The sequence below is a fragment of the Falco punctatus genome (assembly GCF_963210335.1).
Source record: "Falco punctatus genome assembly, chromosome: 1".
In the NCBI taxonomy this organism is placed as follows: Eukaryota; Metazoa; Chordata; class Aves; order Falconiformes; family Falconidae; genus Falco; species Falco punctatus.
The window spans coordinates 123,047,019-123,063,238 of NC_137580.1; the positions used below are offsets into that span (position 1 = coordinate 123,047,019).

Sequence of the window (16,220 nt, forward strand, 5' to 3'; positions counted from 1 at the left end):
CTTGATTTGAGAGATGCACCCTCTAGGAGAAATACTCGGCCCCTTACTGTAGAGAAAGTTTCTTTTATGAAGGGTGTATTTATACAAGAAAGCTACCATCTTGGGAGTCTTACTTAAACTTGTTTCACAAGTTATTTTTTCCCTTAAAAGAGACCAAATGGAACAGGCTGCAGGTAAAGCAGAACTAGGAATTAAGTAAAGCTGTGTGGAAGTTCAACATGGGCTTGACTTCAAGATGATCAAATAAAACCTACTGTTATCTATTGAGGTAAGTAGCATACAGATGTTTTTAACTAATTTTCTTTAAAAAAAGGAGATTTATTATTTCTGTCAGCTGCCAGTTAAGATCTGAACTTCAGCTGGGAATCAAATGCACAATTAAGAAACCTGGGGAAAAAAATTGTTGAGGACTCCTGAGGGACAGAAAATGAAAAAAATAAAGTGAAAGGCTGCAGTGCTATAGAATATGTTCTCTTATGTTCTTGTTAGAATGCAGTGATACTCAGCTTTGTGCCCCAACCAATAATTTACTGGGCCATACACAGGTGAGGGATAAAACTTTATTTAAAAAAATTCAAATTTCACTTGACACAAGTCTTAGTTGAGGTAAGTGAATGTACTAGCTTAAGAAAACAACTTTAAGGATTGGATTCCGTAAGCAGTGAACACTCTTGCTTAGAAGGCTCCAACAGCTAGAGGTGAAAATCTGTAAAGGAGAAGTGTCAAGTCGTCTGTCTAGCTGAACTGTTGTGGGAGAACTGAATTGCAACCTTTGCAATTCGAGCCTCTCCTGACTGCATCCTGCACTGCTTGATTACTTGGGTCTCTTATCCTGAGGCTCTTCACCCCTCCCAGGTTTAAAAGGTGCAGCTGTAAGAGGTGGCTGAACAGTACCTAATTTGCAATGTGGACTGCTAGGCTTCTGTTAAGTTAAACAAAACAAAACCAAAACAACAAAAAAACCTGAAGTACCCCCCCACTTGGCAAGCTGCCCTTGTTGAACATATTGCTAACGACTGAAGTCAGAAAGACAGTTTCTTCTATTGCCATTCTCGGCCCTCGGAGGGAGCAGTGGGGCCTCCCGTGGCCCTTAACAGTCATCTTAAGCTGTTTTGTTTATATAGTGTGAGCAGACTGACAAGGCGTTAGGATCTCTGGAAGTACCTGAATTCAAGGCTTAAGCTGAACTTTTGAAGACGCAAGCACGTATCCTGTGGAATCCACAGCCTGATTAGCCCCTCCCAGAGCCGGTGAAAAGGTACCTGACCTGGCGGTACCTCACAAGTGTACACAGTCACAACTGTAGTTTCCATACGGTAAAAGTACCAAGTTACAACTAGTACCTGACACCTAAGTATCGAAGTAAAATTATCAGCACTAAGTGGAGCAAGATTTAAGCCGGCTGCTAGCTGGAGTGCCAGGCTGACCCTCTCTAAACAGGCTGATAGTTTTATCATCTACTGAACCTTCCTGGCCACAGGAAAAGAACCGTATATTTTAAGTATTCACAATAACTCTTCACAAAGGAACACTGGAAGTACAGGACAAGCTAGTATTCTCTTACTTCCTGACTGTGAAATAGTTGAGCTTGAAAAACTGAGAATAGTGCAGGCTTTTTGTTGCTAACACTGGATCATCTTACCTGCAGGTCTCCAGTCCTCCTCACCTCGTGTCTGGCAGGGAATTCCAACCTAGCTCTGCCTCGTGCAAGTTCTTTGCATCCACCTGAATCTACTCACAATTTTTTTCCTCTTTTAAATGGTATAAATACCAACAGCCCTTTTCCTCTTCTGAATTCTTGTACCCCTACTACAGATGCTTGGGGGGAAAAAAAATGCAGGCAAGATTACTGATCTTTTTGTACCGACAAGGAGAGTATGGGGGTTATTAATCTAATGTAAATTAAGCTCTTTATGCTAGCATAGAGAGCTAATTAGCATGTTGACACCAAAGGAAAAAGGGCAGAATGATTGTCTAGGTTCTATAAAAATACTGCTATTCTGACATGCTAAAATATATTTAATTTTAATTGAATTTGAGGTAAGAAGGCCCTCAGTTAACATTATTTCAAAATATTCTTTTACTGCAGTAGTATTGCAACCTTTTGACCAGGAATAGGCTCTCTAAGTTCATTCTAACTTTCAGTTGCTCCTTAGGGGAATTAGTGGTAACTTTATGTAACTTCTGAATTAAACATCAATTAATTCATAATAATCTCTTACCCCATCCTGCTGTGTGGAGGAGAGTGCTAAATTACCACCACCTCTGCCAGCAGGGCACCTCAGCCCATCCTCTCCCACGGGGGATCTCCAGCAGCAGCCCCAGCTTGCCCAGGCTGCCTCGTCTGTCCCGACTGCTCGGACCGTAAACCCGTACTATTGCCCATGAGTGCAAGGTGTTCCCCAGTGGCTCGCTGGGATTTCCTGGAATCCTGTACATCACAACAGCACTTCCCTTGTCTCTGTCGTTGGACAACAGAAAGGAGCTTCTTTCCAAGTCTTAGGGGGCTGTGCGTGGAATCGTGGCTGCTGATCCGCACATCATGCCTAGGGACTAAATCGCCAGGACTTGCTCTGACACAGACTACGTGGTGAGTTACAACTAGGGAAGACCTTCGGAGCAGATAAGGACAACTGCCTGACCCTAGGCATTGGTCTGGTTTGAGGCAAGCATCTGCATTAAATTGATGTAAGCATCACCATGCAGCTATTCTGGAAGATATATTCCAAGTGACAACACAAAAAATAGTTCAAGAAATATCTGGAAATAAGGCACTTAAGTGAGACATTAACAGACTGGCTACATATTTAAACAGACATTATGGCTCAGACGTCCTTGCTCTGGAGGAACGAACAGTACCGTGCGTGGAAGAAATGGCTGTTACACGCAGAACCCCCTCTGCATTCACACTATTAAGGCAGCACTGTGTACAAGGAGGCGTAGCAGGACATCACTGCTCTAAATACTTTGATCTTTTTGAGTGGTATAAATAAAACTTTGGTCCCTTACCACCCCTCTAAATGTTTACAGGCTTATTTCACAGAACAGCAGCATTAAGCAAAGTTATTTCTACACAACACACGTACCCTGAGACTAGAGTACAATGAAATACTGACAAAAATCAAGTCTGGAGGAAAAAGGGGAAAGGTCTTACAAACTGCTTAAATTACTTTGCCTACACAAATGCCTGCTTCTAACTTTTTCCAGAGTAACAATTCCAATGTTTCACAATTGTTTTTTTTACATGAATCCAGTAGGAAATACAATATAGTGGAGTTCAAGTAGTATAAAGACAGTTTTTGTTAACAGGTTGTTGATGTTGAACAGCTGGAAACCCAGGTTTTAACATTACCCTTTATGAAATCTGCTTGCTTTCTGCTAGAACACCAAAACTTTCCAGCCTGGGTATGAAAACGAGCATCCAAAATACAAAGAGCCACAACACTGATCAAGTACCCAGTCAAAGACCACTTCTCTGTTGTTAGAGCTAATGGTTACTCGAAGCTTGACATTTCCCCCCTCGGTGCCAGAAGGCCCTAACTGTACAACTTCCATGTCAAATGTCACAGTCGATCCAGAAGTTACGGCAGGCAGCTGGTTTGTCATCTCTTTTCCATTTACAAATACTGCCCCTGAAATAGTCAAGACATCAAATATTATTTCTCACTTTCTGTACACACTAACATGCAATACTGTGTCTCCCTGTTTTCTTGCAGGCACAAGAAAGGGGAAGCAGCATTCCTTTTTGTCACATCGGAGCCAACAGTAACTGCAAGCCAGAAAAGGAGATCCATAATCTCACCAAAGATTTTAACTGCACAAGCCATACGTACGTAAAAGGTGGGTGAAGTTGTTCATATGTGATCCAGGGATACAAAGAACCAGGGGCTATGGCTTTTGGGAAAGAAAAAAAAAAAATCACATCCTTCAATTATGTGATTGAGACTCACCATTGGTGCTAATGCACACGGCTTTATCGCGCTGCAGGGAATCGTAGCCATTCTGCTGCTCCACACACACACCCAGGCTGTCTCGTCTGTCTGGCTGTCCCACGGTTTCAATTCTGCCAAGCAAATAGTTAAGTCAGACCCTGAAGGTTTAAATCAAAACATACAATGAAATCCAGGCAGTAATACCCTGCCACACCAGACCTCTGTACTGCACTCCAGCGCTTTCAGCAAATTCCTCCAACCTTTTGGGGAGATCCCTGTTGCATGACCAGAAGTCCTACCAGCTTTCCCAACAGCTCCACACAGCAGTGCTCTATTCATCTGTATAAAACACGAATCTGCTTCCTGCAAACCTTCATTGCTATTTAATAAAATTACTCGCTGTCACAGCTTAGTTATCTGAAATAAATTTCAGTTATCTGAAGCAACCACTATGCACCAAGCTAGAACCATCTATACCAGGTTACTGGTCCACATCGTGTTTTATGGGGAGACGGCTGTAGTTTCAGCAAGTATTTAGTAAGGATGACTCAAACGGATTTTTCTGAGCCCTGCCATGTTCTGCTGTAAAGGGGTGGGGGTGGAAGGCTGATGTGTTTGGGTGGGTGTGGTGGTGTTTTGGTTTGGTGTTTTTTTTTTAATAAATCAGCTTGGTACAAATGTGTATTAAAAGCAGGAACACTTTTTAGTCTGGCTTCTGCTCAGCTGCATTTAGGATTTTGGTCCTGGGAAAGAATCTCCAAAGAAAAAGTAAACAAGTTGTGCAAACAACCGGGGAGGCAGTTCCCTCCCGGCTCAGCCCTAGCAGCTGAGCGGGGCTGCACGGTTTGTACCCTGGAGGGCTCTTCTGTATTTGAGTCCTTTCTCTTGTACTGCCACCTCAGAGGTGCTAAATCAGGGAGTGAGCAGAGTGCCTCGGCAAACTGATGGTCTTTCCTAGAAAGTAAAACTGGTTATTTTCAGCTTGAGAGTAACAGCAGTAACTGATACATGGTTGTTGCCAAACAGCAGAAAGTCTCTGGTGGAAGCTTTTTAAGAACTGCAGATTACACTGTAGACTGGCACATGATGGGTTAATTCTTTCAAAAGGGAAGATAAAATTGGAACCATGTTTTACTTTTGCACTCCATTAGGTTTTTCGGTCCCCTGGGGATGTCACTAAGATAGCAGAAGCCTTGCACTGTAAAGCAAAGCAAAACCCCTAAATTTAATTATCCAAGAAACTTTTAGTTTTGAAGTGACCACCATGTTTTCCTAAAACAGCTTTAAATGAGATTTCAAATTTATTTTGGTGCTCTGCTTTAGATTTTAAACTCAGAGTTACTGCTGAAGCTTTATAAACAGCTATTTATCTGTAAACTGTGCATACAGCAACATTAATTCATTCCATCCCTAGTCAAGGGAGTGTTTCTTGACTTTTGGGTTGGAAATAAGTGTTTGTACAGTCACAGGAATGACCAAAAATGCATCATTCTAAACCCATTAAAAAGTAGGAATTCTATCATGTCAATCTGTATCCACACTGCCTTCCTCGTTTCTACAGACCTCTTCTGCAAAGCACTGTCAAGGCAGCCTGGATGGGCAGAAGTAGGAAGAAAAACACCAGACAAGCAGCAGGACAGTGAACGCTGGAGGTAGGAGCAACAGCACACCCGGAGTAGGAGTGTTTACACAGGAGTCAGTCAGTCCACGCTGAATCGGGACCAGCTGAGGGGGTTTAGGTTCAGCGCTCTTGGTGGTGTCCACGCTGAATCCAGGCTGAATGAGGCCACATTTCTGTGTACGTCTGTACTCCTCACACCCAGGCTTCCCAGCGTCAGGGCTCCCCTTGCTACATCGCTGCCCCTACTCCCAGGAGCAGGCTGGGCTGCACGCTAACGCGCGGTAGGAAAGAGCCAAACCTTCCCGGCAGCACCACCTGCGTGCCCCAGGCACCGGCTGAGCTGTGATGCTGCAGCAGCCTTCCTCCCCTCGCTCTGCCGCGGCAAGAGGGGCAGGACTGGCACAGATCACCGTTCCTCTCCTTACCAGGTTTTGATTTTTCAGCAATCAATAACCAGCCCAAGTACCGCACACAGTATCCCTGCACAACCTCCTAAGCTTCCTTTACTAGGCTGATTTTCCCCATCACATTAACAAAGTTATTCTCCAGCCTCTATGATCCCTGGACTTAAAATTTTTAAAAGCCTACTGAATGCGTGGTGGGACACTGCTCCCATCCCTCCTCACCACTTCCAGTACTCCAGAACAAAACCTTGCCTCTCACTGCAGCACACAGATGCTGAACTAGTTCAGCTGCCACCAGTTTCCATTTGTCTCAGAGCACAGAGAAGTAACTCTGTGGGTGATCAGATGCGCTTCCTTTCTAGTAGCGGCCAGTAGAGCTGTGGTGGCTTCCTGACAAAGTCAGAAAATGATCTTCATAGGCCATCTGCTGGATGAGCCCAAATCCCAGCCTGACCGTGGCTCCCCTCTGCAAGAAAAAGCTTTAGGGACGGCTGCAGAGCAGGTCACGGCAGGAATGTTCCCTTTTCTAAGGGCAGCTCCCCAAAGGCTGCAAAGAAACAGAATGAGTCTTGACTTAAAGCAATATTTTCCTACAGCTTGTCCAAATGCCTCACCCCAGAGGAAAACTGCAGTAGTTTATCTTTAAAAAGCTGGTACAAAGCGTTGCATTTACGGCAGCTTCACTTTTCACCGATGAGCTATGCCTGTGTCCTGAACGTACAAGAAGAATACAAAGCTGCTTCACAAACTTCACAAACATCTGTAACGTGAACCTTGCTTATTTGGTTCGCTCAGCCAGCCACTTCTCCCCTTCTGAATACACTTCTGTTTCAACAGATGGAGAAAGCCAAGTACCACATCTCCCTGCTCAGGAAAATCTCACACACACACTTTCAAACAAGGAGCTGCTCATGGACCTTGAAAGAGGAACAATCAAATTTTGAGGTTGTCTTCAGTCTTAAGATTAATGTCATTATAGTTCTTGTGGACACGTGCTTCTTAATGCTCTGCCATCCTGAAACAATCTCCTCTTGGAGAGGAGTCCACATTACCAAAATGTAAAGCAAAAGATTTTCATGTGCTACCAATAAAAAAAGATAAAAGGCATTGGTCTGAAAAAGAACCAAGGGAAACCTCGAAGCTCTGCCTTTAATTTCACAGGCATTTCTGAGCCAAGAGATGTTAAATCTAGCAACAGATTCCAAATGAAAGCTTTGGATCTTTTTATCCTGTCTCAGACAGGGCAACTGAATACATCCTCCTACTACAACCATCTAAAGTTAATTCATTACCAGGAAGGGAGAAATGAAACACCATGGAGTAAGTTACAGAAATACCACGAATAGCCCCCTTAAATTGCCTTTGAGGGTTGCCTACTGTACAGCAAGTTGTTTTATTTAACCAGGGAAAGATGGAATAAAGCTTCAGAGTCTCTGAGGTCTGTAATTACAGCTGACATATCCACAAGGACATTCCTCATACCCTGTTAAACAGCATCATCTCAGGGACAGGACTACAGGCAGCGAAGCTGCCAAAGTTTCTAATCGCGTTCTGTGTCAAATGGAAAGCTTGAACTTCACAAGATCTCTTCTCCACTCAGGGTTTTCTAATGCCAGTTTCAAGCAGTAGTCTGATCAGCCCTAATTATCTCAGTTGTTAAAGACATCAGTGCCAGACTGTCCCAACAGCACATACAGTATCTTCATGTCCAAAGTCTTCAGAGCTCACGGACAGTCTGGGAAGGAAAGCCCCCCCTGACCCCAGGTTAGAAAGAATCAATGTCGAGCCTCCACTGACTTCTGAGCGGCCAGTAACAGCTGCTACAAAACCCGAGGAAGTTCAGCATTCCACAGGCTTGCTCAGCATGGGCTAGGGCTCTGTTTTACCATCCCTCAGGAGTTCACTCGTCTCTGCTTTAGATAGGAGCGGGTCCTACAAAAACAGCAGGTGTTTTCCTAAAGAGCCAGGAGGTAGGAGCACAGAGAAGGAAGCTCAGACTTCACACAGACACGCTACCTCGACTAGGGCTGAGCTGGTGTAAAACTCCAAGATGCATCGTGACTCAGGTTTATGTACAATTCAGGTGTAATTGCTCACAGGAGACGCACCAGAGAACAGTTTCCCAGAAAGTACTTGCCTGAATGTTAATGTCTGCCCACAGAAGTAGGTGGGAGCTTTGGAGTAGAGCACACCGCATGACTGAGAGTCATTTCGAAGCGCTATGTTTCTTCGACTGCTCAAGCTGTAACCCTCCAAACCAGCCGTCCATTCTTCAAAAAAGAAAACAAAAAAAGCATGAAAAGCATAAACCTCAACTCAACTAGCTGCTGTCTGTGCAAAATCAAACCAGTCACAACGTCCACTCAGTGTGCCTCATAAGAAGGTTAAGCCACATTAAGAACGGGCTGGTTTTGCCACCTTCTGACGGAGAGTTTTCTTTTTCAAATAATTTGCAATTACAGAAAGTGTTTCCCAGTTCACAGATTCACCAGCAGTTCACTCTCTGTGATCCCTGTGAAGTCGTATTGTAGGCAAAGGAAAACCTTCATTACCCATTGCCCTTAAAAATGTGCAAGCAAAGAGAAAATTTAGGGGTTTCTTTCTCTAAGAGCTTGTTGTAAGACTGTAACTCATCAAAATCTCTTAGGTAAGGGTGAGGGAGAAGGAAAAAAATGCTTCACTTCTGGCTCATCGACGCTTTCCGAGGCTAAGCAGTGAGCTACCTGCTGGAAAGGCGTACAATCCATCCCTCACACTAGGAAGCAAAGAATAAACTGCAGGATGAAAGGATAATCCATCACACGTTACACACACACATCATAGCTAAGGACACCTCGTCACCACACAAAAAGCAGCTCCGTGAGTCATTCAGCTATAAACCTTCAGGAGGCTGCACTGATGGCACAGGTTTAAAGGTGGAGATGACCCGCAATGAAACCAGTACCGTGGGGAACCAGCGTGGTGCAGCCGATCTGAGGAACACTCCATGGACTCCACTCCTGCCGTCCATCTCCTCGGGCACAGACTCTGAACTGGTAATCGACATTTGGATCAATATGCAGCACTATGAACTCTGTCTCCGAGCCGACGTACGCATCTTCAAATTGATTGGCAGTACCCTTACGATATTGCAGCCGGTAATCTTGTGGTATGAAGTCATCATCCACCTAGAGAAACATTTATCGCATTAATAAAGGTCCGCTATTTTTTTCTTTTGCCTCTGAAGTGGCATGTATTAGGATAGTACTGCAGGCTGTAATCAAAGGTGATTCAGAGTCACAAGGTAGGAAAGAGCTGAAAGCATGCCTTATAGAAAATAAAATCAGTGTCTGAACCAACTAATACAAAAAGAAGTACAAGAATTATTTGATTACAGTTTGAAAATATCTCTAGGAAAAGAAACATTTAACAGAAGGCTTTTCAATCTAGCAGAGAGATAACAAGATCCTTCAGCCAAAAGCTGAAGATAAATTTGCAGAAGAAATTCAGTGCCAGTTTTCATCACTCACTGTTACCCTTCATAAACTGTTCCAGGGAATAACTTCCAATTCTTTGATATCTCAAAAGAGATTCCCTCCCTCCACCATCACCACCAGAAAAGCTCTACTGTCCCCCAAGCATGACTGAGTTCAGGGAACTACTCTACAGCACAGAAGATCAGACTACATGTGACAATAGCGCCTGTGGGTTTATAATCCGAGTCCACATCCTTTACCAGGTAAAGGTGGCTGACCAACGGCTAGCTGTTCTGAGAACAACAAAAGGTTGTTTAATGCTGCCAAGGAATGCCCAACAACTAAACCACGGGAGCACAGCAGTGATTTACTCAAAAACAGATTTTGTGCATTGAAGAGACCAGCCACATGACTAGCTAATGCCAATATTAAAATATTTTCTCTTTCTGTCCACTCCCTAAGAAAACAAACATGTTTAGGGGTAAAAGCGTAACAGAACAGGTTCAGCCTCATCCTGGGTCTGCTAATGCGTCTTCACAGGGAAGAAAAGCATCACCCCAGCAATGAAGTTCAGTCTCACCAAGAGTGTTTGGCTGTTACTGCTACACACACAAACCACTCGCTTCCAGAGCACAAGTGCTACGTGTGAATCACCTCTGTCAGAAACACACGCACCAGGCTTTCTTGGTCTTGTTTGTACAACAGCATCACAGGTAAGATTACGCTCTTGTATTTATTTGTTTAGTGGGAAGAGTATATGAAGTTGTTTCCTGCCTGTCCAGTACCTGGCACTCGCTTAAGCGTGGGAAGCAGGGGCAGCAGTGTTTTCAGCTGCCTCTCCTGACTTTTCCCCACACGCAGAGAAAGAGACTGTGAGGCAGAGGTCAATTAGTGTCGGCTCTTTCTACCTGCAGATGGGAGCAGGGAGAGTCCAACAGCAAGAGTCTAACACACAAGTGTCACTGGCAGGCAAACACAAACTCCAGCACCAACCACAACATCACCAGATTACCTTGCCTTTAGATGAGGCCATCACCATAAAAATATCTTCTAAAGCTTCTAACCTACACACTGGCGTGGACTGTCCTTTGAAGGCAGTAAAGAGTCCAGAATGAAAGTGGCTTTTTCAGTTTTTATCAACAGAACTGCAGTCTGAATGGTTTTCACCCAGGATATTTTACCTACCTTACACCATCGGACTAAAATACCTCCAGGCTTCTCAACAAATTCCTCTAGCTGTACAGGTGGGCGAGATGCCACAGTTCCATGTCTGAATATTTGATTTTTCAATATAGTAAGAAGGCAATCATCCAACTGGGCAGATAAACAAGGCACGTCAACCAAGGAGGGCACTTCTGGTAAGCTGAGAAAGGAAAGTTCGCTGTAATGAGACGGGCAAACTTCTACAAGTTTGTATTTTGTCCATACACTTGCATCCATGCAGATTTGAAAAGAGAGAACAGCTGCAAAAATTGGCGTGTGCATTTCAAACTTAAAAGACTCAGAAAACATTGTGTTTTGGCCCTAACCAGACTGTCTGTTTCTCAGTAAATACTCTGAAATACAAGCTGTTCCACAAGGAGAGGTTTCATCATTCACAAATAGAGTCTATATTTCTCCAGAACATATGGAGGTTGCAAGCTACTCCATTCTGTGACTGCCAACCCCAAGGAAAGTCTGTGAAACAAACAGGACAATAATACCTCAAATAAAACTTTTCAGGCAATGGAGCAGAAAGCTTTTGTTTCAAAGAAGAAAAGATTCCCTATACAAGAAAAACACGTGCCGCTGCCTCAGATCACCTCAGTATCTTACCTATCTAGCTGAATATGTAAAGCTTTTTTTGTAAAGCTGCAAAGTTTCTCATTCTGTTGTCCCACATCTCCGTGGACTGCACTCTCTCCTGGAATCAAATGGTAAAAATATTCCTAATGAGACAACGTCCAAGCAAGGCATTCTTTGCTTCAAAGAATAACCAGTTCTGACACGAACAACCAATTAAACATGAAGCATTCTCAGCACTTTTGCTAGACTCTTAGCTAGAAAAATACAATTATAGTTGACAATATAAAGTCTATCTAGCAACTTTTGAAGCTCTCAAAGCTTCCCGTAGACACACCCATAACCGATGTAGTAATTTGCCTCAGGTCTCAGGCAGTAGCAGAACTGGGGTGACATGCCAGAAATCAGGACTATTAATCTCTTCCTCCACCTGCTTTACAGGAAGAGAAAAGCAAAGCACGTTTACTGAGCAGAAAACAAAAAAGCAGAAGCATAAAAGCAAAAAATAATTTCAACCATTGTTCTGTTTGCTACAATGTAAATGGTAACTACTGTTGTAATGAAGGAAATAATCCATGCATTGAAGTACAGAGATAAGTAGAAATCTTGTCATAAACTTTCCGTATAAAGTAGCATCCCATACCTCAGCTTACAGAGACATATGCTCTGTCCTCCTATCTGATGACTTTATGGTAATTTACAACATGAGCAAGCTCAGCCCTTTTCCAAATGGAGGATTACAAACGTTACAAATCTCTAAAGAAAAGCATACGTCATAATTGGCAGCAGGAGATTTAATAACCGTGGAGGCTTAACTCCTTTCTGACTCAGATGCAATGTCTGCTCATTTTGACGCCACCACTTAGCGATGCCGCCGCTACAGCGGGAACGGTGACCAGTGCACAGCTAGTCAGGTTCTCAAGAGATCCAACAGAAACAGCGTGTATAACACAGGCAATCTTTGCCACCACCTTGTAATTCAGTAACTTGAAACTTAAACACAAGGTGACTACCAGCTGTCCCAGAGGCTGTGGTGCTAGATAAAGACCCCAACAAATTAACTGTTAACCACTGTTGGTACTCCTGTGAACAGGAGGCGTGCAGCTAGTAAGCTTTCAGCGCGATGCTCGCGCCCGAGTGGAAGCCGGTAGATTCCCTCCCCGTGGGAGTCTGCTCAATGCACTGTATTTCACAAAACTGAGCTCATGTTTTGAAAGAAAGTTAAAGTTGAGACATGAGAACAATGCAAGGAAACTGCCAACATATTCATGGCTCAGACATGCTCCCAGTAGGTTCTCCAGTGTGGGGAAAACAGTCAGGAGTGACATTCCTTTCTGGCTAGGTATTTAGCATCAGTCGGGTATAAAGTGGCCCTTATGGTGATATTCCACGTGTCCATTTTTGTCCGCATCGTCCTCAGACTTTTTTGAGAAGTTTTTCCCATACAGCGGCCACTTCATTCCTTATGTTCCACATCAACAGTGAACATAATCGCATTTATCAGCAAAGATAATCTGTTTACTTCAGCTGCTATTCCACTAAGACACAAATAACTTCCTTCAACTAGCAGAGATGTTCTGTTACTATGGTACCCGAGATGTACTTTATTTCAAAGGAGCCTGACATAACCCCTCCTAGCGTGGAGGGTACAGAACATCTCTGTAGTGAGGCATTTCCAAAGCAGGTATTTCTTGCCCTTAAGGAGAGGCTACGCTGATAGATGTACACCCTAGGATCAGAGCAAAATACTAAAATACAAACTTGGAGGAGATACGATTGATCAGCTCTATACGACAACTACTCAACTTTAACTTTTTCTTAACATCTGGTTTGAAAGAAGTCCAAAATGAGCCAAATATGCTGATCATAACAGGAATATCCCAGACATTGAGACACACACTGGAAAGCAGAGCTAAGACTCAGTATCAGGACCTGCCTTACCTTCGCGGAGCAAATCATCGGCTGTACTGACTCCGTGCTCTATTAGTTTCTGGCATTCATCCAAGGGTTTGATGCTCTCTTGTTCGATAGCATCTACTTCCTGCAGCAGTGACATTAGTCGCTCATCCAACAGCTTCTTTAGGGTCCCTTTCAAATCGTTAAAATGCTGCTCGAGTACATCTCTGGTCAGTGTTGCACTTTCTCTGATCTAAATTCAGGTAATGGGAAAGAAGGATTCAGGAAAAAGGCAAATGCCATGCACATCTTTTATTTTTCTGAACCACCTCAATTGTATCTGCTGGAGAAAAGCTGCATGTGAAGGCAGCTTTAAAAAAGGACCACTAGCAGTTAACAAACCAGTGCAGTCATTTCTAATACATGTACAGTGGGGAAGGAGGCAAAGAAAACTAGCCCGGACAAGGGGAAGAGCATATTAACTAAGCAAAATACAAACTGGGTTATGTGTACTTTACTCAACAAATTTTTCTGGTCAGAAAAGTCCAAATGCTCTGCAGGCCTTCTCCCCACCGTCCCTCAAAACTGCTGGAATCCAGTTCAAAACCCACTCTGCCATCATATACAGCTAATCCTTGTTGGAAAGAAAAAGATACCAGGCTTTTAGAAGACTATCTAGGAGCACTTTTCCAGGCCCTATCACTTCACTGGATTTTTAAAATCCTCTTAAAGCTACTTTCTTTTCATTATTTTTGTTTTCCAGTCACCTCTGATTTGTCTGTGCTCCAGGGTTACAGGGCAGGGTGAACAGCAAGTCTGTTTTGATTCTAGAAGAACCAGACCACAGAAGGTTTTGTAAGCGCTTATTAAAATGTCTGCAAACTTGCTGAATCTGACTTTTAGGGAAGAAAATGCATTTGAACACCCCTGAGCTAAAGATGCAAAAGTCAAAAGTAAACATCTCCCTACGAACAACTTTTTTTTTTTTCCCAAGTCACACACACAAGGAAATGCTGCAACAAGCACACGGCCTTACATATAATTTCAAGATCTTTAGAAGGCCTTACATATAATTTCAAGATCTTTAGAAGTTACAGATAACCAACACAGGATGTTCTCTGGTTAGGTAAAATAAATTTCCTCTTCAAGTAATATTCATGAACCTCTGCAGCTGCCACACAGCTCTGTTTCCCTTCTCTTGTTATTTTAACGCTTCAGAAAAAAGGAAGTATTTCGCTTTGTGAAGGGGTGGGGCGGAGGAAGACAGAACAGTCACTTCTCTAAGCCCATTACCTCCATTACAGGCAGATACACATCCCAGTCAACCTCAGCACTACAGACATCACTAGCTACGAAGAAGAGGAAATGCAAGTCCCAGAATACACACAGAGTGGCGTGAAGTTTTTTGAAAACCGTGTCACATTGGTCTAAAAGAAAAGGATGCAACAGAAGTGATCTAAAGTGCTTTTCCTATCACACCGGCCCACTGGTCCCCAAATAATAAAAGCTCCGCAATCTGATCCCCAGTCTAAGACATTGAGCACTTCGGGACACAGGGAATTCTTGGCTGTGTTCTTTGTGAACCAAATAGTGGCCCTGAAGATGGAAAGAGAGAAACAGAAACACGCACACAAGCAAAGGAATCCCCCCCAAGAGGGGAAGGAAAGGTAAGCTAACCGAGCACCCACAGCCACCGTGGAAGGGCAAACTGGGTCCCTCTCAGCACAGTCTGAGTTATTGCCAACACCTTCAGATGACGGCCTTTGGATTAAAGACAGCCACGACCAATTCATTTTCTTAAGTAGCCTGTGGTTTTGAAGATGACTAATTTAATGTATAGTGATTGCCCACACTCACTCAGCAGCAGGACGCTAACCTAGGAGATCTATAGCAGATTTCTAAGCTAATGGAATCTGCTTCAGAAAAATTATCAGGTCACCACAGCAACATTTTCTGAGTTTGGTTTTGCTGGTTTTGGTTTTTTATTTACCCCTCGCAGATTTGAATCAAAGATAGTAAGGCACTGGTTCCAATCTGCAAAATGGGAAATGCTTAGAGGGTGGCTTAGCAGAGAAGCGAGTCCTTCACGGGGCTCGGTGCCGCATCGCTACCACATCTGCCTATCTCGGCGTGCACCTTCAGGCGGAGCGGGTGGGTTACCAGGGCCAGCAAACGCCCCCGGCTCCAGCGCACAGCTGCAGAAACCAGCAAACCTGGAATGCTGGCAACACCAGTACGTGACCCACGGGGCTCGGTGCATGGGGACGGCAGCCGAAGCGCCGGTGCCTGTCAGGTGCCAGGGCAGGGCGGCCGGCGCGACGCTCCCTGCGAACTGAGGCTCAGGCCTCTGGACACCCGTGTCCCCGCCCGGGCCACCCCCCGCCCCCAGGGACTCAGGCTCGCTACAAACATGGCGCAGCCCACGCCCCCCTCCCCCTGGTGCCCCCGGCCCTGCCCAGCCCCAGCGGCCCCCGCCAACCCGACCCCGCGGCTCTGGAGGAAAAGGCGGGTGAGGGGCGCAGGAGCGGGGCCCGCCGCTGGGCCGGGAGCCCCAGCCCGCCCGGGAGCCGCCTCAGGGGGAGCCCCGGCCCCGCCGCGCCGGCCGGGAGGGGCGGCAGCCACGACGCCTCCCGGCCCCTCGTCCCCGAGCGCCCCCGCCCCGCATCCCCACCTGCTTCCGCGCCTGGTGCAGCCCCCGCAGCCGCTGCTCCAGCTCCCGCCGGTAGCTCCGCGCCGCCTCGATGCATTCCCGAGCCTCCTGCAAGAGGAGCCGCACCTCTGCCTCGGCCTCCATGGGCAGCCGCGGCGGCGACGCGGCCGGCGGGGCGGAGCAGCAGGCGGGCCTGGCCCCCGGAAGGGCCGCGGGGCGGGGCGGGAAGCGCGGCGGGGAGCGGGAGCCCCGTGCCGGCGGCGGGGCGGCACCGGCCTGCGGAGCGGCGGGGCGCAGGCGGGTGCAGCCCCCCCCCCGGGCCGCCTCGGCGCGCCGCCGGCCCCCCTGGCGGGCTGGGCCCCTCCCGCGCCCCGCCCCGCAGCGCAGCGCGAAACCCGAGTGACGGCGGCGGCGGAGCGCGGCGGGGGCGTGGCCGCGGTGGCACGTGATCCGGTCCGCGGGGAAGGGGCGGGGTGGGCG

General features: G+C 45.8%; 2 protein-coding genes across 2 annotated transcripts in view; one reads left to right on the plus strand and one right to left on the minus strand.

The window, feature by feature from the left end:
- Positions 1-945, plus strand: part of SUZ12 (SUZ12 polycomb repressive complex 2 subunit) — a 40,654-nt gene extending 39,709 nt beyond the window's left edge. The window contains exon 17 of the mRNA XM_080378084.1: positions 151-945. The gene's annotated coding sequence lies outside the window, so the exon portion shown is untranslated. The remainder of the gene's footprint in view (positions 1-150) is intronic.
- CRLF3 (cytokine receptor like factor 3) lies at positions 547-16,182 on the minus strand. The gene is made up of 8 exons (XM_080380734.1): positions 15,762-16,182; positions 13,136-13,343; positions 11,228-11,315; positions 10,598-10,775; positions 8,902-9,124; positions 8,095-8,227; positions 3,951-4,063; positions 547-3,632 (listed from the first exon to the last, which is right to left on the minus strand). Exons 1-8 carry the CDS (start codon positions 15,882-15,884, stop codon positions 3,379-3,381), a joined length of 1,320 nt encoding a protein of 439 aa, XP_080236860.1. The 5' UTR covers positions 15,885-16,182; the 3' UTR covers positions 547-3,378.
- Positions 16,183-16,220: the final 38 nt, after the last annotated feature.

Excerpts from the sequence above, each read along its gene's own strand:
- CRLF3 (XM_080380734.1), bottom strand. The coding sequence starts at position 15,884 with ATGGAGGCCGAGGCAGAGGTGCGGCTCCTCTTGCAGGAGGCTCGGGAA. Across the intron at positions 9,125-10,597 it reads TTTTAGTCCGATGGTGTAAG|GTGGATGATGACTTCATACC; the intron begins GTAGGTAAAATA and ends ATGTTTCTCTAG. Across the intron at positions 8,228-8,901 it reads CACCACGCTGGTTCCCCACG|AATGGACGGCTGGTTTGGAG; the intron begins GTACTGGTTTCA and ends TCTTTTTTGAAG.